The sequence below is a fragment of the Ischnura elegans genome, chromosome 6, assembly GCF_921293095.1.
Source record: "Ischnura elegans chromosome 6, ioIscEleg1.1, whole genome shotgun sequence".
NCBI classification, from domain to species: Eukaryota; Metazoa; Arthropoda; class Insecta; order Odonata; family Coenagrionidae; genus Ischnura; species Ischnura elegans.
The window spans coordinates 95,394,287-95,419,564 of NC_060251.1; the positions used below are offsets into that span (position 1 = coordinate 95,394,287).

The following is a 25,278-nucleotide window of genomic DNA, read 5'->3' on the forward strand; positions in this document are numbered from 1 at the left end:
TTTAAGTTCCCTCCCGAAAACACTAAAGAAGTGAGTGGGTGTTTCAAAGATTATCTCCGCTTCCACCGGGATTTGATCCAAATTTGCACTGAAAATATTTAGTTTCAGGGAATTCAAAAGCTTATTTTTGACATGTAAGGGTAAATTTTGTATAGGTCTAGTTCCTTCACAGCACATTACTGTATAAGAAAATCAAAATCAGGATATGTAAGCCTTATAACCTTTGAAAACAAAGGACTAAAGAAAATATTTGAACCTATTTATGCAGCAGGAGCATGGAGAATCAGAAATAATGGGTAATTGGAAGAGATGTATGGAGAGCCGAATAAAGTTGGAAAAATAAAAATCAACCTTTTAACCATTATGAAACATATTGAGAAGGGTCAAAACCACCATAATATGAAACGTATTTACTTCTAGACTGAGTGGTAGAGGACATAGAGGAAGACAAAAACTGCATTGGGGAGACCAGACTCAGAATATGAACAGAAAAAATTCAATGTCAGAGAATTCATGGGCTTATTGCGGCAATCTAAGGGTAACTTTCATGTGGGAACAAGCTGTGGAAATTAGGTGAAGGGGCAGATATAGACAAAAGCAGGATCAGGGCAATATTGAATGGGGCGAAAGGGGTGGGTCTCGTCTTAGATGATAGCGAAGGGGTTGTTTGAGTAGGGAGAAGTGGGGTGAGTGGAGAAGGAAGTGGGGATTCTAAGGCGCAACACCCCCTGTTACCCTCGCACCCTTCTTCCCTGAGAGAGCAAAATCCTCGGCCTGAATCGCGTCCTCATCATCAGCAGGGGTGGTCGAGGGATGCTTTCGCCCCTAGGGTGGGTTTGACAAAGGGTGCGGAGGAGGAAAATGTGAAGGGGAGGAGCCCCGTATAATGCGCCCTCCTCTGGACCGTCTTCTCCTTCCTCCAATTCAGAACCAAATGTGACCCTCATCCCCCGCTATACTTAACGCCCTTGGGAATACCTTTTGCGTATTCCCACCGCTGAAGGACGAACGGTCCGTGGAGATGTACACGTGCGTGAGACGGAATCGCTCTCCGTACCACTCTCGACTTACTGTACGTACGCTTTAAACCGTGCGTAAGCTTCGTACTCTGCCTAACGGATGGATATTTTTATATAGTTATTTAATCGGATGGATAGATTTTAATGGATATATTATTTTATATAAATGGATAGCTTTTTTGTAACCGAAGGTGTTTATTTGAGAAACTTTGGAGTAGTAAATGTATTATTATTACATAGGGGAAGATGAGGTAAGATGACGAGCTCAGGCTGGAGATTTTTTTCCTTTTGTTAACAAAGATGTTTAAGTACCTTAAATTTTAAAGGACAGGTTTTTCAACAGTTGAACGCTTCAACCAGGGACAACCCCACCTGAGGGGTAAGATAACGAAAGGGAGTGGGTAAGATAATTGTGGTATATACAAAATATATAACAGTAGTACTTTAGGATAGAAAAATGCTATGCTAAAAATGCAGAAAAAACGAAAAATTCTAGAATCGGTTGATCTCTGAGAAGCAATACATCGACAAAGCTTTGCTCCACAAAAATTTAGACGAACATCTACAGTAACTAGGCATTACAATTTGCACACATAAATCACATTTCCAGGGCGTGTCTTTTTCTTCACTTTTAAGCCAGCCAGAACATGCAGTTTTTCGTCATCTTACCCCCCGTCGCCACTTTGGTGTATGAGTTATTTATCTTTACTCTTACTTATTGTAAATACTATCGCAGGCATGATTATTTTAATGAGGAATTATGTTCTGAGACTATTTAGGGAAAGATTAAACATAACTCACGGTTATCGAGCTATTTCTTACCCTGAGAATAACAAAAATTCCAATTGGCCATCAACTGAGTCTATCCCGGTAAAATACAAAACGGTCCATTTTTAATGTAATTACCCGAAAACTCTATTTTAATCTTAAAATGTCAACAAATACGCTCTGAAGTTCACTAAATTAACATGGTATAGAGGCTCTTGTGTTCCGCTTATATTATAAAAGTAACACTTGGCATGATATGCTAAAAATCTATTTGATAACGTTTTTTACTGCTCTTTTTTATGTCCTTCATTTAATTGGTAATTAGGAAGTAATTACCCGGCCTTAGCAGCCCATGGCGAGATTACGATTTTAGCGGTCAAAGTAAACTTTCATTCCAGATTCACGTCAGGCCTTTGTTCAAGATTAATGTCATATATTGTAGGCAACGCACGGTCAAGGCCAGACTAGCGAGCATTAAGTCTTTGTACATTTTTTTCCGGAAAAATTGACCTTCAAAATGTAATTTGCATTCTTTTTAAAATATTAAATGCCTCAGAATTCTTATTAACTTTTGTTCGCGCATGAAGGACAGCTCTTTATTACCCTTAGCTTGCTATTCTTCTTTCTTTGCTCACGCATATTATAACGTAACTGCTGAACCCTAATTTTTTCAGCTCAAAATATATATCCTCCTTATCGAATATTAACATTCTCATTCAAAGACACGGTTAACGTGAATTTCTCGCTTGCAGTTATTCTTCAGGTAGGTTGTAGAGCATATCCACGAATACGAACCACGTCACTATATTCTCATTTTCCTCATATTTTGGAAATACTCCTATTTGCTTTCTATTGCATTTGTTTTGGTTACTTTTGAATCGAGATTTTAATCATATTTAATATCCGTTGAAGGTTATTTTATTTAGAGTCATATAACTTTGTTACTCAACAACTGCATTTATTCAAATTTACTTGTGGGTGGTGAGAGATTTAATTTTTTTCTGGATACCCTGAATACTACATGGTAATTCAATCACTGTCAATTAATGAGAATTAACGTCTGTCTAATTAAATTATTTGTTCCGATAAACTAATTCGACGGAATACCGAATTTTTCGAGAGCTGTAAAATCCGAAATAATATGGATAATTGGTATCCGCTTTCAAAAGCATCGAAAGCGAATGTTTGACTATCCTACGTTCAACTAATCAGATTAAAATAAATTTCGACCAGATTTTTTCAATGTAAATGAAACTGCAAAAATTTAATTATTTTTTTTATTGGTCAGCAGTGATCAAATTCAGTTGAATTCGAACATTTCTCTCGCAGAGAAGGTTGAAAAACGCAGTTAATGAAGTCTGTTGATTTAATATGTATGAAGTCTTTAATATTCATTCTATTATTTGGAATGAGGATTCTATTTTTCCTAGAAACGCTCAGGGACATTAAATATATCCCTACTACCTGTTTGATGATTACCTTAGTAAGTACTTCATGTGATTTTTCAAAAGAAGCCGCTGTGACGTGATGGGACATTCCAATGAGATAAGATAAGTCACTGCAGCAAAATATTCCTTATTCAGTTTTGCTGTCAGAATTTTCAAATGAAGAAAAGCAAACTTCAACGCTCATTTTTCACGATTCGGAGACATTATTTGGGTTTCCGACTCATTAACTTGTTCACTAATAACCGCGCCTTTTGGAAATAAATTATTGTTTATAATACTTCGAGTTATCACGTTGGATCGAGAGTTCACGGTTAACAGAGTCTTGGAAAGGTGAAGTAGGAATTTTGTGAAATATCTCTATTTTACGGTCCCAAATATATTTAGCCTTATTTTACTATGATCTATTTTCAGAAATCTACATCAGACACAGATCTTTCACATCGAGTTCATATGACCTTCAGAAATTGTGAATCGAAAATAGGATGGAATTGAGCAGATATTCTATTAATAATGTGATTCGTAAAATATGCGAGAGAAATTCGCAGCTGAAGTTTGCTTTTACGCTCTATCAGAACTCGAAAATCGACGTTTTTTCCAACCGCCATAATGACCATTGTTTGAAAATCAAATGAAGAATCAACTTTGGTGGAATCTTGATTAAGCTTTGTGTCATATTTCCAGTCGGCGAAAATCCCTCTAGAATCTTCTTAATATTCACCATGCTAACGTTTTCCTCGCAGCCCTAGTCATATTTCGAGGAGTAAGGCGAAAATTTGTCACGGAAGACATCAGAGTCCTCGCATCTTCAATATCTTTTTGCCCCCATGCATTTGCAAGGCAAAAGCTTTAAAAGGAAGTGTGTTTTTCTGTGAGAAGGGTCTTCGTCTTCTTTCGGGCTCACTTTACGCGAGACTGCGCCAACTTCACTGAAATTAAAAACGACAGGCATATACAAAGGGGAGATCCTTATATACGCTCTTTCCGCGTTTCATAACAAAGTACACCTTTACCTTAGTCCTCAGACGTCACGCAACAGTTTCTCTCTATGAATAATTTATTACTCGAGCGATCTCGCTGCGACTTTTTCATGGATGTAAATTTTCCTTTCCTCTTGCGCATAACGTCACGTTCTTACTTGCCATATTGTGCTAATAAAAAAAGAATCAAATTCTTTCTCCCGGTAGATGTAAAATTCACGTATTATACTTTAACATACATACATTTCAGTTCGTATTTTCAATATTTTCGCACATAAATATTTTATCCGTGTTCCCCATTCGTGTATAACAAGTCATTTTATGTCATATTTAACAACTATTCTATTAATAGTTTTTTATTTGAATAAAGTCATGATAAAATTTGTGTATCTGTGTTGTATGCATCAGTTGTTCATTATTTTCTCCGCTGAGGTGATTTTATTAGATTGATCAGGTGGATAATTTGAGACGGCACGGGTTTGACAACAACTGTTAAGCAGAGAACATATTGCCTCTCTTTCTAATCGTTCCAAAACTACTTCGCCTTATTTCATCGTGATCTAATTTCAGAGAGTATCATTTCGAGTTACTGCGAATTTAAAATTATGAATCGAAAAATAGGATTGAATAGAGCTGACAATCTTTTAAAAATGTGATTCGTAAAATATGTAAAAGAAATTTGTTGCTGAAGTTTACTTTTGCATCCTATCAGAAATCTAAAAATCGATTTTATTTTTACCCACCGTAATGACCATTGCCCTTTCCCTTTGGGCTACATCCTTGTCGCGGTGGAAAGGCTTGCGCGTTCCTACGACCCCAAGAGCTGCGCTGGCGGGATTAATTCGCTATTATTCCCGGTAGGGCCACCCATGGAAGGAGGACTGCCATTTTTAAATCCAGAGAATGGATATAAGTTCAACGAATTGTTGAACGTATTCTGTTCATCCGTTTTTTAACCGCATGAGATAACGTTTATAATATTTTTAAATAAAATTTATCCGAGTGAAGCTCAAAAATAATTTTTAATAGAAAATATAGTTATAATATAGAACTTGCAAAGTTTTTAAATTTTATTTACATCTTTTACTATACAGTATCAGTTTCATTAAAGCGAAAAAATCTATATAATGTTTACAAGCATTATTTTGCATATGTTTTGCTCCGTAATATGCATATTGTCCGAAAATTAGAAGTATTATAATCCTAAGTATTTCATTTTTATTATATTTTATGTACAACCGATTTCTGACTAGTGTCTTGAAAATAGAATTTTTGCTGTTTTTGTATTGATTGAGGTAGGAAGTTTAATTGGGGAACCCATGAAAATTACAATAATGATAATTAAATATTTTCCTTGGCTTGCTGTTGTTTTGGAAACTTGCCTCTTCCCGTTTCCAAGGACGCTGGTGCCATCTCCTCGTTAGCTTAGTTACTGCTTGTTATCCACTTCACCGTCCACTCCTCTCCGAATGGAATGGTTGTCGGCTTCGGCCAAACTTCTTCTTCCTTCCCTTCAAAACTCGTTCTCTGCTCTAAAAGAAAGTTGTAAGTGTTGGCGATACAAGGTAAACGAGACCTTCGTGGAAGTATTAGGGCTCGAGATGTGTAGTAATGTAGAGCCGGTCGGCTTTTATTCGGGTAAAGTGTGTATGAAATGTGAGGTAGATGGAGTGGACCGCAAAATATTGCAAGTATAAATTTAACGAAACAATTCATCCAATTATAATTTACATCTGGCGTATGTTTCTTTGTGGTATGGAGTAAAGGGTGTTGCCAGAAGGAGCAGAGAATTCAAAGAGTGGAGGACAGAATGTTACCACAGTATTTTATAGGATATAAAATTGTTATATTTTCATTTGGTTATTTAAGAACATATCTCGGCAAATTTATGCCATTCATTGTGAAATGAAAATTTCAGGCTGATATAGGAATTTGTAAGCGGGTATTTCGTTACAAAAATAGGTAGGCCAATACCCTAATTGGAGCAATAAGGAGAATTCAGTGCTGAATTCGCAGAGAAAGAGTCTCTTCATATATTAAATATTTGAAGCTTTTCAAAATGTTTCGTTACCGAAAATGGTGCGTACAAAATGGATCAAACTAATGAGTAATGAGAAAGTTCTAATAGTGTGGGGGAACAGAAATCTTTTGTCTACCTTGAGAAGTAGGGACTGCTTGATCGGCCACAGTATAAGGAATGTTTGTCAGATTAGGACAATTGATTGAGGACCTGTGGAAGGAAAAATAGCCAAGGGAGGTCTCACTTAAGTACTATACTAGTTAAGGTAGTTTTGCATGGAGCATTTTGCAAACCCAGCACAAAGTCCTCTTGATTTTTAGTATCCGGGTATTGTATTGTGTTGTAGACTTCGTTACATACCTTGAAGTTGAGTTAACTCATGATCTTGCTTGAGGTAAATTCGTCCTAGGTGAGATGTCATTCACTCGGCGAGCGTCCACCACCTCTTGGCATAAATGTACTGCAACTATCTCCTAAGATTGAGTAAGTTTATTGATGTGGCAACAGGGCTAAATTCGCTGACGCTGTATCATAAAATTTAAGCCATCATTCAGGTGGCTTTCATATAATTCAGAGAGGTGCCGATGCATTTTAGAATGCAGTTCAGTTGGTAACTTACGCTAAATTGGAAAAAAAGAGGACACAAGACTCGCATTTTCCCTCTTTTTATTTCGCGACGAATTAATCGTTAAAAATTAAAGCTATCATCTTTTAAAAATATTCATGCTCTATGAGACAAGATATTAATCAACATTTTCTTGTATCTTGAATGTGAAATTTTTCCCTTTGAATTTTATAAAATGTAAAATTTTATATTTTATTCAAGGGCAAATCTCAGGAATTTTTTCTGTATATTATGCAATGAAATTTTCAAGCTGACAACGTACTTTTTGAGCAAGTAATTCGTTACGGGGAAAAATACAAAATACTACCGCTCGAGAGCCAGTTTTGCGTCCCAAGTAGTGGAAGTGATTACTGTTACTTGGCAACGGTGACGGCACAGTACTGCAACATTCACTATAGTTGGTACATACATACGTACATACATGCATAGCGGTTATACACCTGACGCGATCGGGATATTCGGGTTCATTTCCCTGTACAGACGTGCGCATGAATTTTCTTCAGTGGAGTTTTTGTGCTCTTACATTTTGATTTTACAGCTGAATAACGAAGATAACAAATAGAAGGAACTTTAGGTGATCTCCAAGGTCATAAGACCAGAATTGAGCTACGATCAAATAACAAAAAATTTATTCCTAAAAAATAATTCAGTAAATATTAAATAAGTGTTTTAAAGAAATAATATCAAAATAAATGTTCAATTATTTACTGAGAGGAAATCCAGTATTTTGCCAATCTTAGCAATTTTATTTAAGGATTTAATTTATAAAAATTTAGCGGGCAGTAAATTAAATATCTTTTCCCCATGTTTATAAAGCATTGCTTATACAATGTTAACTTTATAACAAATGGCTCACTCCTTAAAATATATTTATATTTATCAGATACACTCGGCATATTGCCACTCATTCTCATAAAACAGAATCTCCTGACTTTGAATGAATACAAATGCCTTAGTGGCAACATTTTTAGGGCCACGAACAACGGAAATAATTGCTTAGCATTTTTAAAGCTCGAGTTTTTTATCGCGGCTGGTTCCGTTCCGATGCAGCATCACGAAAGTACTCGCCTGGCAAATGTAAGGTACCTGGTTCGAGTCCCATCTGGGCAGGTTATCCCTATTCAGGGCATGTGAGTTAGTGATATACCGTAGTTATTCATTTTTAAAATCCCCTGACGTAATAATAATAATGAACATTTATGGCCGTGAATTCATTGATCCTTTAGGCATTAATCAATGAACAACCAAAAACACATCCATGTGATCAAGTGCACAGAGATCCTGATTGGATTTGAAAACAATATTGCGTAGCATAATTTTTTGGATGTAGTGATTACAGTACAGATTGAGCATAGTTAAATTTTCTGTTTTCGGGGAGGCAAAAAGAAATAAATAAATGTTTTGGCGCAATTTAGTTTGTCTTATTCTTTCCGCACAATCTCTTTGTTTAAGTAATCACGCACCTGGGCCATGCATCACGTAACCAGGGCAACGTGCCGTGCCTCGTGTAATTGCTTAGATTCATGCATGAATCATGTCAGCGAGTACCTCGCGTGTGCCTGGAATACTTTTCTCTTGACGCTCTCCGCAGGTTTTAATCCCTCGAGAATGTCCTTTTGTTTTCTTTCAAATCTTATTCTCCCTCCACCCATTGTACTCCTCTTCCGTGGGAAAAATAGAACGAGCTCACTTGTTTTTTAAATGCGGTCCTACCGACACGGTCTTCTCATTAAATTCCGTACGTGACGTGGTGAACCGCGTAAATTGTTTTTCCGCCGATAAAATTAACAAATAAAAGCGCTCAGCGGTGTGGGGAGATTTTTTTCGCTTCCAGCACGAACGGACTCGTCTTTCGTCGAATCTCCTTTTTCAAAATCCATTTCTTCGCCACGACGTGTTTTTCAGTTTTCCTTGCAAGTCATTTTTGTGTAACTGTCTCAATGTCTTCGGATGTCTTAGCTTAATTATTACCTAAGACAGATATCATCAAGATATATTTAAGCGCCATTTCTCATTCATTTTTCTTTATTTTTTATCAAAATGCATTGTTCTTTATAGTCATCATTGCGCGTAGAAAAAATATAATGAAAATTATTGGTGAATATTCTTTTGGAAAAATGAGCATCAATGAAAGAAGGGCAATGTGAGACTATAAATGGTTTTAGGCGTATCTTGCGCTAGGTCACTGGCGATCATTATTTCATTGTTTTCAGCTCACTTATTTGAATATGAGATCTTGATTGTGTGGAAAATTTATCTGCGAAAAATTTTTGTCAAAAAAGTTATGGAATATCACATTGTCAGTCAGAGAAATAACTTTGGAATAGCCCTAGATGTACCTTTACGTACCAAGTCGCAAGTTCGAGAATTCCACGGAGAACAAATTAATTCCCCGACCGATAGTCGACTGGGAGTTAGCGATTCTTGGTAAATACTTCAGGCGGTAGATCACCTGATGCGATCGTTATATACAAATTCAAATCCCCGTACTGGGAATTGAATTTTCTCATGTGGAACTTTCGCACAAAATAATGACTTAGCATTTCCTCCATATCCAGTAATTGTTTTTACTGCTGGTTCGATTCCGGGGCAATATCACGCAATTATCAACGTGCACATTTCAAAAAATACTTTTGTAAATTTCCGCAGCTTTCTTTCTGGCCGGCTCAGGTATTGTCAAGTTAATTGCTTTTATTAAGGTAATTATCCCGAATTTACGTTTTATGTTGACGTGATGAAGTAGTTTCACGATACAATGCCAAATAGCATTCGTTACGTTTAATGTTCATTTGCTCTACCTTGGCCTGTTTGGCGGAATAGTAATTCAGTAGAGCAATATGAGTCTATTTCTGGTTTTAGGCATTATACATACGCGAGGAATGCGACGACCGTCGTTCCATATAGTTTTCAGGTCTGGGATTCGAATTCGATATCGATATGAGAATTGTGTCCACGAGAATGTTTTGACGCAAGCATAATGGCACGTGTGTCTCAATATCTTGGGATTCTTATTATTTTTATTGCTGTTTATATCGGGCGGTATGGCGTAAAATTCGATTTCAATCCAAAAGTGTACTTTTTATGGTTGATATTTCTCAGTAACGAAACCATGGTCTGAAACAATAAAAAACATCACGTGGAAACAGCAAAGTTTTCATTTCTTAAGGCCTGTTTACACGGTACATTAACACGTACTGGTTAATGTCTAAATGTAAGAGCGCAAAAATGAACGCCAAAATGCACCATGTAACCACCCAACTTGTGCAAATGCGTGCACAGAAAATAGAACCTGTTCTAATTTGGTTCATGCATTCGTACATGTTCCGTTCCGGTCCACAAAAATCATTCATGCAAACAGACATAAACTCGTACGTGTCAATGTATCGTGTAAACAGGCCTATAAACTCCTACGATGAAGGATTTCCACTAAGTCAAGGCGGCTAATGTTACTTACTTTTTTATGGCTATTTTATCGCATTTGCCCCATCAACGACCGTCGAAATACGTTTACAATGCGCCTCTCAATCAGCCAGTAACCTCCTTCAGCATTTCCCCTGTCCACTTAATGTGTTCCATTCCAACATTATATTTCCCCTACGTCCGACTCTCCTTCCAGAAGTAATGAAAGCCAAGGTACATCCAATTAAAATGTGAATGGAAGAGGGTGAGGAAGATATCGAATGGAGAGCGACGTTGATTAGACGAGGACTTTCAATTTCCCCACCCTGTCCTGAACACTCGTTGATGAAGAAGTGAAATTGGGAAAGGGAATAGGTGAATGCGTATTTGAAATGGAATGAAACACCTACGAAAGGAAATGAAAGTATTTTATTTCTCTCGTGAGAAATCGCTTTTTTTTATCCAAGCCAAATATTTTTCCATCAGTAAAAAAAAATTAGCTTTAGATTTGTATTATTTTTATGTAATCAACCGATGCTTTTGCTACTGAGCAGATATTAGAAGTCGGATCTGTCGAATTGTCGATTTTTTTAAATGGACTCTTGATGCTTCTCAATATCCTGCCCACAGCAAGGCCTGCTTGTTGGTTGTTGGAAAAGTTTGAGATTTAATCAATGCTGTCTTCACTTGTTTCTGAATTTGAAATCCACTCCGTTTGTAAAGACTGAGACGTAAAGTGATTGCCATTCGCGGTCTCTTAAAATAAAATTCACCATGAGGAAATAGATTGAGTGGCCTATTTAATTCACGTATCCTTTGTCAAAGCAAAGCATGGGGTTTGTGGTCCGAGTCTTGGGGAATATTAAGATCATTGTTTGGAAAAATTTTTCCTTACTCTTTACCGCCTTTTATTCATGTAATAGGGTGGTTTCATATTATTTTTTTGCCTAAATCGAAAGATTATTACTCCTGGAGTACGTATATCACAATTTTATATTTTTAAATGACGATATCTATTTTTCGCGATTAAATGAAAAGTGAAAATTTTCAAGCGCGCGAAAACGCGACGGCTAAGTATGAATGCCGGGAAAACTCCGAGTGACGTCGTTCTAGTGCCCGCTGCCGCAGGTGAGGTGAACTTAGGGCGAGGCTTTTAGCACTGATACGACGCAGGATGCTAGCAGGTAGCAGAGTACCATGCTAGCTGGTAGCGCTTGGCTTAAATAAGGATTATTAATACCTTATCAAGCGAAGAAAACTTTCCGACCTTAGGCAATTTTAATAGGTGATTATTTAGACATGTTTCCATAAGCTCTGAGCCTAATGCATGCATTGGTAATCTCAGAGGATGTAAAACTCCTATCTACTCGTGCAGAAACTAGGTCCCTGTGACGTCACGTGGAGTGGCATCGCATGGGCGCCAATCTGGCCTTTTTCAAATGAGGATAAAATTGACCCTTGCCATTCGTCTAAACCGGTATTTCTAAAACCAAATAATTTGTATATTATGAATACACTAATGGTGGGTAACGAACTGCAAATAATGTCTTTCGTTTTCTTTGATGAAGGAAACTACCCTATTCTCCAAGTTCACGTGAAATGTATTTGATTTTGTCTGGCGAGAACTAGTGCAAAAGTTTGTTGATTACTGTATTAAATCTTTTTGATTTATTAACTCGCTACTTTCGTATTTAGATATTTATTAAGGTTAAAAGATTTTCGTTTCCGGCGTATTTCTTGGGAAATTGTTAATATTTAACATAATGGAATTACAGTTAGTCTTATTTCCACACTTTCATTTCGACCGATCTTGGTTTCCGGAAATAATGCAGTTTCTGTTTGGGAGTTTCCAAAGGCTGGATTCCAAGGATTTGAACCCGGTACTCCTCGATCAGCAGCAATACGCTCTACTCACTGGGCAACCACGCTTCCTCACTGTTACGCTCAGTTGAAAACTGCTGAAGAATATAGTTGATGATGAAATTTGTTTCAGAAATGGACAACATGGACGAGTTAAAAATATCGTTTTGTAACCTGAAAAGTGTGATAGACTAAACCACCGAAACGTTTGCGTTAAAAAACGCAATTACATGGCGTAAAACCCGAGAAAACTTCATAAATACGATCCTCCTGGAAAGTATAAAATTATCTATTTTTTTCGATGCACCGCATTGTTGAGGCCTTAACCATGTAGAATTCCATTTTTAAGTTTTTAGACTAGTGTTGACAATGACGCAGTGTGTCGAAACTAGTCGGCGATTAAAGGTTAAGGTGTAGAAAACAAAGTTTGTTATTTTTCGTGGCTCATTTCTTTTTCGAAATGAAATTTCCGAACTCAAATATTTTCTAAAATGAAAGGTGACACCCGAATTTTTATGGCCATTCGTCTTCTCTTCTTTAGGCCACATCGGATTTTTATATTGGGTCTTTGTGCGGGATGGTTTAGGATTGGCTCCCGCGTATTCCCGTACCCTGAACCCTGTAACGCTCTCTCTCTACCTTAAGGGTTCCCCGTCATCCCCCCCCCCCCTCATAACCTCCGCTCCTTTTATATTCGCTGTAATGAGATATATTCTTCTCATTTCACTTCCCCTTCCGGATGGAATATGCCCTTTTCGTTACATTTTTTTCTCACCCCGTATCCTCTTCACCAGCAAAGCTAAACCCTTTCCCCATACTCCCTACAAAGCCTTCCAATTTTTTTTTTCAGAGTTCTTCAATCTTCATACCCGCGCGGAATAAATTGATTCATTCATATTCAAAGGGCTTTGCCATCCTCTTCTCTCTCTATCTCTCTCTCTCTCTTCCTTCGCCCTATTATTTTATACCGTCCTTCCAGTCGTACCAACCACACGGTGCCATTCCTGCCGCTTCCTCAATCCTTAAACTCTTTTGTTCCTTGGCCCACTTCATCCTACTTACATTTTCATTTTCTACGAGTTATTTTTTTCATTTGTAAGCCATTTTTTTCCCTGGGTTCCTTACTACCTGTTTCGTGGGGGCGTGAGTGAAAGGTAAGAATATTCTGATTTACTAGTCTGTTCTCATGAGAAGGTTCATTTTTAGTAGTTTTTCTGGCGTTAAAATGGCATTTTTCAGATCAATTTTAGTTTTATTTTGAAACATGATGGAATTATGAAGACAATCAACAAGAACACGCGGGACAAGTAAATGGCAAGAATGTAGGAGGAAGATCACGAATAAAATGTATGGAACAGGTAAAGAAAGATGTAAAACAGGAGAAATACGTCGGTGTGAAAGAGTTAGCTGATGGGAGAATTGTTAATAATGAAATGCACTTTGTTTCTTCTAAAAGTTTATAAAAACTTATATTTTATGACCGGTTTCGGCTATTACACCATTATCAAATATCCGAAATAATAGCCCGGTGTAATAACCGAAACCGGTCATAAAATATAAATTTTTATAAACTTGTGGAAGAAACAGAGTGTCTTTCATAGTTAATATGGGACCCCTCCATCACGTACGTGCTTCAAGTTTCGATTTAATGGGAGAATTGAGTGGAGAGCTGCGTCAAATCAATCTTAGGACTGTTGACCGTGATGATGATGAATAAACAGAATACACGGTATGAACTGTATTGCCTGTTACACCTACCATCCGACAACATATCGGAGAATTTCGTCTTCTAAAAACCCTTTCCATTTCTAAAATAAATGCGCATGTTTTTAAATATGAGCTCACAGGAGAATTGAGTGGAGAGCTGCGTCCAATCAATCTTAGGATATCTGACCAGTGATTATGACGATGAAGTCTTTTTTAATTTCCTAAATTAGTTTTTATTATAACTGATGTAGTTGCCTATCAATAGTGCAATCTTGAATTTCTGTACAACTGTGGTTTCCATGTTGATGGCTTCCATAATATAATTCATTTTTAGTTTTTGGTAGTGGTCAATTTTCGGGACGATGAGGGTTTTTTTACCTTAAACATGTTTCTCATGATAAAACAGTCTTAATCACCTGAGATATAACCACTAATGGAAGGAAAATTGTCAACTTGGCAACTTCCAAAAGTCAACCAATGTGGGATATGATCGGTCGTTGACATCGAGCGTCGATATTTCTCAAACATCGTAAAAATGGATCGCGCAATAGCCTTCATCGACACCGAATCCCTTGTGGAATTCAGTTATCAAATCTCAATTGACTGTTAAACAAGTCTAACGCAGAAATAATTCGCGCAAATTACTGCACGCGAGAGCATGAAAAAACGCACGGTTATATGATAGATGGGTTTTAAGCCAGCTGCAAGAGGAAATAATGGCGTTTTAGCGTGGGAAACAATGCATGCAAGTAATTTTTAGTATTATGGGTGATTAATAATCAGGCTTAGTAATCTTTTTAATCTAACTAAAGATTTTTTTGCATAAACACTGATTATGCAATAAAAAGCCTTTAATTAGATTATAATAATAGTCGGGATGTTCTCGATTTTTGTTTCCGAGTTTTCAAATTTTTTGCCTTTTAATATTGCTCTTTTTTTCCTATGCAATTAAAAGACAAAGCATAGCACTAAGAACTGAATGCAAAGAAGGATAGTAGCTATTTAGCTTGGCTAAATTTGTCTCTTACCTTTTTTATTCGCCTCTCTTTCAGTCGTGTTTTATCCTCGATTTTTTTTTACTTTATAACTTGATTCAGTGCAAGGATCACCGCAATATATGCCGCATTTTATGTGCAAACATGCGTTAAAAAAGGCGAACTGGTTTAAAGGATAAGACGAAAGAGGTATAACAAAAAATTAAATCGTAGTAACGATGCAGAAAAAATGTTTTAAGGAAATAATGGCTTCGAGATTATAAAATTCTACGAGCGGCGAAAAGCCGTAACAATGATAATTTAATTGAACCATATATTGACGCGATGTTTATGGATTTGTCGCTTTTTAACCTCACTCGCTTACTGCCTCATTTAAACCTCACGTTCCGAATCAACTCAGCATTGGAGGAGGTCTGACTCGCTCCTTGCCTCTCATATACCCATTTAAATTCCACCCGTGGTCTATCCTTTCCCTCCTTACTACAATGCGGATAAAAAACGCAGTAGAGAGCTTGTAACTCTGGGTTTACGTTTTAAATCGAATCAAGTGGCCATTCACGTTTTTTACACGAGAGCCACTTGTTTCTCACCTGATTTTCATTTTTTTCCTCGACGGTCCTCTTTATGGAATGTTGAAGCAATTAAAAATAAAAAAACGTCGAAATGGCAGAGTTTTTCTTTCGGTGCTATGCACGTTTGGCTGAAGTGGAATCCTTTCTCTTAAATTAAGGGCTGGGATCGAAAAATTACCAAAACAGTTGTCAGGTTACCTAAATTATCCGTGTTTACTTGATGTTTCCACGCTTAAGAGAGAGTTCCGTAGTTAAAAAAAAACTTCTCCTTCCGTGGCTATGCCGTTGTGGCCGTAAAAACGTTAGTTTTTCTTTATTTAAATTTGGCGTAGGACTTTTTCAGTGGCCGCGGGTATGCAAATCTAGGCTTAAAATTTGCTCGCCTAGACTATCTGACACGAGTATGAATGAATATCCTGTGAAACGAAACTCAAGCGAAAATAGAAACCATGATGCCTTTTTTTCAGCCTGTTGGGTGACAATGTGGAACTTCATATGTTATACGCAGCAAAAAATTTAGTCCTATAATTTGTTTATGACCACCAATTTGGCGTAAATGTCGTTATCATGGTTAGTAGTACATCCATTTAATTTGCTGATATAACTTCATATCAATGGACACTTCATATTTTTTTCTTCAAACAACTCCATCATTTCAGCATACCATTACTATTAAAATTCCTTAATTATTACCACAGCCAGCTAGAGCAACGAAGTACCGTTACCACGCGAATTAATATTTCACGAAATTTTTACATTGCTTTCATTTTCCATTACTCCTTTAAGGATATTCACGTTCTCTTTTTTTTAATTCTCCTCAACCATCTTTCAATCATTGTAGTTGTTAAATTATTTAATTTTCTCTTGATTCATTCGTGGTGCATAAAACTGCGATTCATAGTATTTGAATCATTGCTGGGAGACTTTTCATTACTGAAAGAGCGATGTTCTTCATATGTATTAGGTGATCTTTGCTTGTTTGACCAATATAGTCACTGTTCGGACTAAGGCCAAACGTTTAAGTAGGCATAAAGTAGGCATTTGTATCTCTATGCATCAAACCAAATCTCAAGTTTCGCCCAGATATGTCGCCATTTCAATTTCTAAAAGTAGAGAGATTACTTTTCTTATAGTAATTGTTGTAGTCTAATCTGTTTTTTCTCTTTCTTTGCCATTTAGGATGCTCGTCCAACCGCCCTCCGACCTTGATCTCCGACCTCAGCACCTTCGTGGTGGACGAGGGCACTCAGGTGGGCACCGTGGTGCACACGGTGAAGGCCTCCGACCCCGAGGGTTCGCCCATCATATTCGGCCTCCACGGGTCGAATGAATTCAGCATCGACCCATCCACCGGAGACATACGCGTCGCCAAGAACTTGGACCGAGAGGTAAGCAGACACCGTTCCCAAGAAACGCGGTGAAAAACTACTCTTGCGAAATTATAAAGAACATAAAAGATCGTAAGCTATCCCGGCGAGTACAATTGGTAAAATCTTCCCGGGTTTAACACCGGGTAAGGCTGTTTCACACCAGAAGCGCCGGAGCGGTCGTTTTAACCGTTTTTGGTCCACTTTTCTTTCGCGATGGTTAAAAATTGTTGACATTTCATGACTTTTGATGAATTTTTATATCCTAAGCCCATATCCCAAAACTTTTGTTCTCTGTATTTTTCATTATTTTGGAAATAATTTTTGATACACCTAAAAGCGCCAGAACGGTCATTAAGACCGATATTACAGATGTTTAACGCGTTACTTTTATTCTTTCAATGTAATTTTTTTTCTGGTATGATAAGTGGCAGTCTCGTGAAATTGTTCAATTCACAACTGATTTTTTAAATTCTTTAAATAAAATTCTCTTTTTTTAAACATAAAAGTCAGTAACACGAGTCATTCTTAGCCCTGATGATGACGATGAAGATATAAATACTTAAAATAAGTCAGCATTAGCCCTGATGACGATGAGGCCGTTTCTCATCGAAACGTTGGCCTTAAACGACCCAACCTTGTGTCAAACCCGAGAAGAGTTAATCAAAAAAAGAACATAGTTGCAGGAAATAGTATTTTTTATGGTTCACGTGCTCATTTCTGTACGTATTTAATCCTTCACCCGCGGGAAAAGTAGCTTAGTGTATGAATGACTGAATGCTTAAGCAACACAGAGGAACAATATCCTTTTAAAAAATTAATACTTCTCCCGAAAGGTGGTAACTGCTCGTTTTTAATTTCTTAACCTTCAAAAGTATCCCTCTTACTTTGGTGTTTTCCGTTTGTTCATTATTATTTTATTCAGCCAGTAAGACTTCCATGTTCAAACTGGCACAATTAGGAATTCAAGGATCAAAAGTTAGGCATTTTCCTATCCAGACTAATGGTAACGGGACTTCTTTTATTAGCAGAACCAGAAAAAAGAACGCCCATACTATTTATCTTAGATTTCTAGGGGAATATGGTGAAAATGTGGCTTTCGGGATTGTCTTTATATTATTCCTAACGGCCGAAATTAGGAAGCATTAGACTACTCCTGTTCTCCTTGAGGGCTGTAAAAGAATCTTTTCGAGTAAATACCAAGTAACTCTACGAGAAGGACTGTTTATTAATTCTATATGATAACCTGTTACACCAAAGAAAATAAATTACGAATCGTATTGTGCTCAGGAACAATTGATCGTATTGATACAAAACATATTATCACTTAACAAAACTCAGAAGTGATACAAAATATATTTTTAGGTCTTTTTAGGTCATAAATGGGTAATACAAAAAATATATTTTTATGGCTTGAAGGAAACGTAACAAATATTTATAATTGCAGAAAATTTTGACAACATCAAAAAGGAAAGATGGTAAACAAACTCAAATGCCGGTCTTCCAAATAACAGAATAATCTTTTGTTAAAGGATTGAAGAGATAGGGACGATTAGATGTTTAGCGGCATGGAATTCCATAATCTAGAAGCGGCAATTTAAAAATATTTGAAATATATGTTGGTGTGGGCTTGAGGAATTTGAGTTGAAACTCCATGTTATTAGTCCACACCCCAAATTAATAAATTTCGGACTTTAACCAGGCTCTTGTCAATTTCGTACCATTAAGACTCGGCTCCATTTCGGTACATTATGATGATTTCAAATTTGAGAATTCTTTGAATGGACGCCAATTTCATCGGTGAATTCAAAGGGCCGGAGTCTGTGATTACTCGATGTACCCACTATTTTATAGCCGGTGTGAATGTGGTTAAGGTTAAAAATTCAGTCTGCTTAATTCATGGAAATTATAAGCAGGTAATGTTTTGTTTAATTGGCATGGAAGTATCTCTTATGTGATCATGTATTTTCGGACGTTCTTATTTCCAGTTATCAGTTTTACTGTATTGTTCCCGGATCCAGGTAATCCTTGTTTTGCATTCCGAGTTATTTATTTATAGGCATGATGTTGTGGAGCTTGTAGGATTTTATATTTCCGTTGTGAATATGGAAATTTTTTCTCGTCGTTTTCACATCATTTCGCTGCATTGTTTTCACGTTTTTTTGGTACATTGTTTTCACATTGTTTCACTGCTTTGTTTTCACAATGTTTCGCTACATTGTGTTTGCAACCGAGTTTGTTTCGAGGAAAATGTTTCTTACTTCTTTCTTTTGATTTAATTGTTTCCTAATTTAGTCACGCGTGGCATAATTTGCTAACTAGTTCTTTTCTTTCTGTTATTTTTTACAGTTCTTTATTTAGAGCCTACTGTGAATTTAGGCGTTTTACCACAGAACGCCATTAACGACCAAAATTTCAGTTACAGCCTTGTCAAATCCTTGCGGCGCTTTGGCGATGGACGAAAAATCTATTTTATCGCTATATATTGACCCAAAGTAGGGTTTACGTGTCTTGTGGAGTCATTTACCCCACCTCAGGTGTAAGATATGACGATCTAGCGATTTGATCGTTGGATTATTCTTCCTCATGGGATAATCCTCTAAAATCGCTGGCACAGAAATGGTTTTTCCTGGTTTCGCTAATGGTATGACGATGTCGCCTCTTGTGACGATGCGGGATTCCTCGTCCCATCCCTTCCTTCCCTATTCCGTTCCAGGAGGCGTCCTCGGGCTCCTATAGCGGCGGCGCCTCCTTCCTTTCTCCTTCCTTGTCCTCCCCCTTCTGCGGTGCAGAGGTGAAAAGCTCGCGCTTACAGACACAGACCCTGCCCCAGGAGTGTATCCCTGCGAGCCCGTCTTGGAGTCTCGTTCCATTTGTGAGATATAACGCTACCTAAGATTCGATGGAGAAATTTATTTTCGGAAATATTTCACCCTCGCTCGATTCGTGGAATAAAAGTCAAATGAACGTCCCGGACACCCGGTTTCCTCTCCTTCTAGTCATCGATTCCCGATGGACCGAATGAAGGCGGAGAGAGGCACTTGGGATCCATCCGATGATGGTCCAAATCTTTCAAACGACGACGCTCTCCCGCCTACTCCCTATCAGTTTATCGTTCACCTGTGTAAGATATGAAGGGCGGACGGCATTCTAAAATTTCCCCTTTCTAAAGGTTTCGCATCGTCAATTCTAGGTGACTGCAATTTAAAAAAATTTATATTTCATGATTTAGTTGAGGGTGGATTTTGCTATATTCTTCCGATTAATTCTTTTATATAAAAACGAAAGAATGTGTACATATTTGTTCTGTAGATATGCATTAATAAACCATGCATTCGATCGATGAGAAAGTTGGCGCTTTAATGAACCATTGCAAAGAAAAGGTTACGAATTTAATATAATATTTAATTTGTATTTGATTATGTAATTTCTAATATGTTAGGAATTCAGTTCAGTACATTCATGATAGAGAGCTAGCTATTTTTATCACAATGATTAGCAAATGAATTACTAACTTTTCCAATCGATTTTCCTCTACCCCTCGAATTTAGTTGAAAGTCACAACTTTAACTGAAAAATCACTAATTTTATCTGAGTTCAACCATAATATATTTCTGAAAGTATACCGGGACTAGCCACGGTGATAACTTTTTACGGAGTCACCCGCAATGCACAAATAGTGCGAAAAATCCACAGAGGAAAAATCATTCGCCTTGACCGGGATTCGAACCCGGATCCCTCGATTTCTCTCAGCAGCACTCGGCCGGAAATCGAGGGATCCGGGTTCGAATCCCGGTCAAGGCGAATGATTTTTCCTCTGTGGATTTTTCGCATAATATATTTCATTCACAACCGGTACCTATTAACGGTAAGAATCAGCTGGGCAAGGGATTCATACAGAAATATATCGATATAATCTAGGAATTCAGTAATTTTAAACACAAGAATATTATTTTTCAAAAAAATATTTCTATGAAAATTGTTTTTCGGGTTGATGCCAGGTCGTTAACGACGCAAGACTATCCCGTAAAATAATTATCAATTTAATCACTGCGGAAGCCTCCGCAATAATCATATTGATATGTATCATTGAATATTCTTCAATATCTTATCCGTATGGGGATTATTTTTACGCCAAGAAATTTGTCAGCATCGTAGTCGGAGATTACTTCCGTTGCCATCATTTCCGTATTTACATTCGCTGCTCCTGACTGTGTATGGTGAGCTGTGTTAACGGAATGAGCAGTTTTATAATAGAAGATACAGCTGAATGCCATTTATTCAGATCAAATTGGTACAACATGCATCGACCGAAATCTGCAAAATGGAGGTTTGCCAAATATAAAACCTACCGCAGCACCTCTTAAAACCAGCTAACCCATCCAGTCTGCAATAAGTACAGACATTGGTTAGTTGTATGTAATTTAAAAAGTTATTTATTCAAGTAGTATAAAGTGATGTTAATATATTTACTTCATCTGACTGAAGAAATGAAGTTCCGTAACTGCTGATAATATAAAAAAAGCAAGACTCACTTTCCGAGCCTACCTCCTTGAAGAGTCCAAGTATCCTATAATCATCGGCGACAATAATAAAAATTTGGCGATAGTAATAATAATGTAAATAATAATAAAAATAATTTTCCCCTTTCGAGGGTGTATTTATTTCTGAATGCAATCATCCCTCCAAATAAACAGCAGAGCTCTTCAAACAGAGAGATATTTCGTTCGCCAACCCTTCTAGAAGTTTTGATGCGACATCATCCTTGAAGGGGAACTGTGATCAAGTTCTGCGTACTATTTTGTGTTCTCTTAAGAGCGCTTTTTTTCTCGCGAGTGGAAAGTTTCCCGCTCTGATCCGACCTTTCTTACTCACCACTGATTCCGTTAATCCTGTGCTTTTCCTCCGTAAACACGGGGTTTAAAGTGTTTTCCATATCTCCATTTCATCCCGTGAGACTCAGATTCTAAAATTGGAAAATATTTGCAGAAACCTGGCGAAGGGGTCTTTGTTAATTGAAACAGATGTGTTCGAAATTTGGATCCCAAAGTGAGAAAAACTTTAATTCAGCTTTAAAACTGTTTGCAGGAAAATAATCAATTGATCAGTTTATGAGTCAAGTAAAGGTAAAGAATTTTTATATCTGCTGACACTTAATTAAATAATTTCCCCTGAAAAATGAAGCTAGTTCTCTTGCAGTTACGTTAGTTTTCTCGTGTAAATTCAAGCGTTCATTCATTTTCTACATCTTATACCTGCACAGTTCCCAGCGAGTCGTCTGTAGAATATTTGGCGGGTGATGAGTGTTTTTACCCAATATGCACCAGGCTTAGCCATATTTTATTTATCCATTGATCCCATATAGACATAATGTCAAAATTATATAATCCTATAGCATATTATACAAGATTATGTATTCTCATATCCGTACAACTTACATGTGCTTCAAGTCAAAACTTCACTCATTACAGCAATGTGCAAGCTTTATCTATGGGATACTGCTTGTTTTAAGACCCCAAAAAATTGCTACATTTCTACGACTACGCTAGCGAGTTATTTCTCGCCTTCGACTGGAAACGTAATACTATGTAAACGCAACGTCACCATGGAAACATAATAGATACATTTCATGCACCTGCTTCACCTGAGGATTTGAGTACATATGTTACAACATCGGCTAATATTAAAACGACCAGTTTACGGCAATATTTTTGATTGTGGGTTAAACGTGGTGGAATTAGCATTTTTTTTACATTTTCTGGAGCCAATATACCACGAATTCTTGCTAATTTTGAGTTTAGTCGCATTTTTATGTAGTAGAAACTAAATTTGTTAATAATATACTAATTTTTTGACGCTTGAAACACATTATTTCAGAATGCATACTCTCTTGATTTACCTAGTTTTTTTTAATATAAATCAAATGGTAGGAATTGGTGCCCCCTACCGATTTATGAAATCAAATTGATTTCTCAATCATTATTATTGTGCGAGAATGTATTAAATGTATTAAATTCACATTCTCTTGGGGGAGTCTTTGACTTCCCTTGGTCATCACTTTCAATAATCGAGAGGTATTCTCTCCCGGATGGTATCCATGCTAGAGATTTTTTGTACCAGTGATAACGTCTGAAATTGGCGTTATTCCATATGATGTGCGCTTTATGTGTAGGATAGGTCATCTGTTCTAGGTATCGATATTTTTTGTGCTATTTCCAGTTCCTTTGGGTTCCCCCACTGACTCTACGTATTAATTCCAAACACGCCCTCACGGAACGCGAAAAGTAGAGGAGGCAACCCCTGCGGTAGTGTTCCGCCAGCCGTTAATAATTCATCTCCCAACTACCCCTCCCCACCTATACACCCCCCAGACCCCTCGCTAATTTCATCGCCAACCCATTCACCCCCTTACCTTCACCCCCTCCAATTGCCATCGCCGATTTGTATTCCCAAAGGGAGCCATCCGATCTTTCCATTCCGTGTTACGTTCTTAACATCGGAACCGCTTCATCCGAGAATCATCTTTACTACGTACGTGAGCCCTTCTAGAGATTTCCACTAGTTTAATTCTATTGATATCATCAATGCTTCAACGAAGGACTCGTGTATCGTCATCAGGGTGAAAGAATAATTTTTACTGAACGAAATACGTAGAGATGTAACTATAAACAATTTAATAATCAGGTTAGCCGATCGGTCTGAAATATTTAGGTCATTCGGATAAAGAAGAGGACTTTTTTCTATCTTTTTTATTTTCTTTAAAAAATTATTACACACACTGCTAAGTTTAATGATGTACCCCGTCTCTCGATAAAAGTTACTTTTATTAAGCCCGATCTCAATTGTCTCCTTAGCAAGTTTGTCCCAGAAGTTGTTAGAAGAAAAGATAAATTTGGCGCCATTCCATTTTATCATGTGGTCTCTATCTTTAATATTACTCAGCCTGCTTTTGTCTTTACGAAGTTTCCCTATATTTGGAGGAAAAAAGCTAAATGCTAAATATGCATTCCACAAGGGAATTCACTAGGTCTAGTAATGCTTCTTAATAAATAATAAATATTCGGTGATGCGTAACATTGTTTTGGCCTACGTATGCTGTAAATACTGGTTTAAAAATACATAAATTTATTTCTAAGGCAATAATTCCTTGTGTAATTTTATAAGTGAGAACTTATAGTGATTCATAATGTAATAAATGGTGTTGTGTTCTGCCTAATATTTATTTCATTAGCTTTGACTGGTACTGTCTTTAGAGAAGTACTCGAAAGCGTTGAAATCGATTATGAATTTTACCTTTTACATACTAATATCATACCATAACTGATATATATCCTCCCTTCTGCTACAAAGCCGATTAATATCCCAAACGGAACCGTCTAATCTATCCATCCCGTGCTGAATTCTTTATATCGGAACCTCTTTATGCGAGAATCGTCTCTCCTTCAACGCAGTCTGCACGTGTTTCTGTGAAATATCTTTCAGTGGCTGTGCGAGTTAGAAATAGTTGAAAAATCTGTTTAATAAACGAAATTAGCATGAGGTCTCTAATGATATTTAATACAACATAGGTACTTGAGTCTCTATAACATAGAGTTCCGTACCGTTAAAAAAAACTGTACTAAAACTACTAAATAACTTTTATTTTCCCGACCGATTTCCCAATTCCCGACTTCCTCAAAAATGGCCCATAAATTCTGAAATCAGTCGAGAAAATAAAAGTTATTTCGGAAAGGTACCAAGTATACTGTAAGTAAGTTAGATAAGACCGTTTATTTTCATGTTAATATTGTAACATGGAGAATCTGATCACGACTGTGACTTTTAATTCGTCTTGGTGAAGTTAGAATTTCCTTCGTTTTATAGAAGAATATGTACATGGTTTTGGTGGTGATATAACTTAAATAGTAAGGTGATATTTTTATCCCTTAATTAATTTTTCAGTTGTTTCCAAAAAAAGTGTAAATGCAAATAATTTTGCGTTCTGATTGACACCTGACTTTATGTTGAGTACATCTGCATATTTTTTCCCTCAAGTATCCAGTGATGAATACCAAAGCAGGCACCAACTAACTCGTTTGGTAGAGCATTTGGGGAAACTGGCTATGAATGCGGTGAATTCGTATTCCGCTTAAAAAAGTAGCTGAACGTATCACCTGGCCCTTATCTCTCATTAAAATTTTTAATTTGTTTTAATGGGATTGAATGCAGTTCAATTATTCGCCATTGACGCATATGCTCTATTCTTTTTTTTAATTCAATGTGACCCCCTTTATTATGATCGAAATGGTTTGGACACAAAAAATATGCTCATTGCTGACATTTTTTAACCTAAATATTGGATTACTAATGTACTTATGTATCCGTCGGAATTTGATTGAATTAATCGCCTCTTTCGTTGGGACCAGTTTGGTCGCGTTGGATTACGGATTATTGAATGTCATAATTGTCATAGTTAATTTGCATTAATTTTAATTAACGTCGATGTTATTTGATATCGTGCATTTCTCCTTTGAGCGTCCAT

At 37.0% G+C, this 25,278-nt stretch overlaps 1 protein-coding gene across 2 annotated transcripts in view; it reads left to right on the plus strand.

Annotated features, from left to right (window-relative positions):
• LOC124161207 (cadherin-87A-like) overlaps positions 1-25,278 on the plus strand; it is a 1,373,415-nt gene that overhangs the window by 1,267,882 nt on the left and 80,255 nt on the right. For both annotated transcript variants that reach the window (XM_046537469.1, XM_046537470.1), the window contains one exon: positions 16,570-16,778. In XM_046537469.1, coding sequence (XP_046393425.1) covers positions 16,570-16,778 — 209 coding nt within the window. The remainder of the gene's footprint in view (positions 1-16,569; positions 16,779-25,278) is intronic.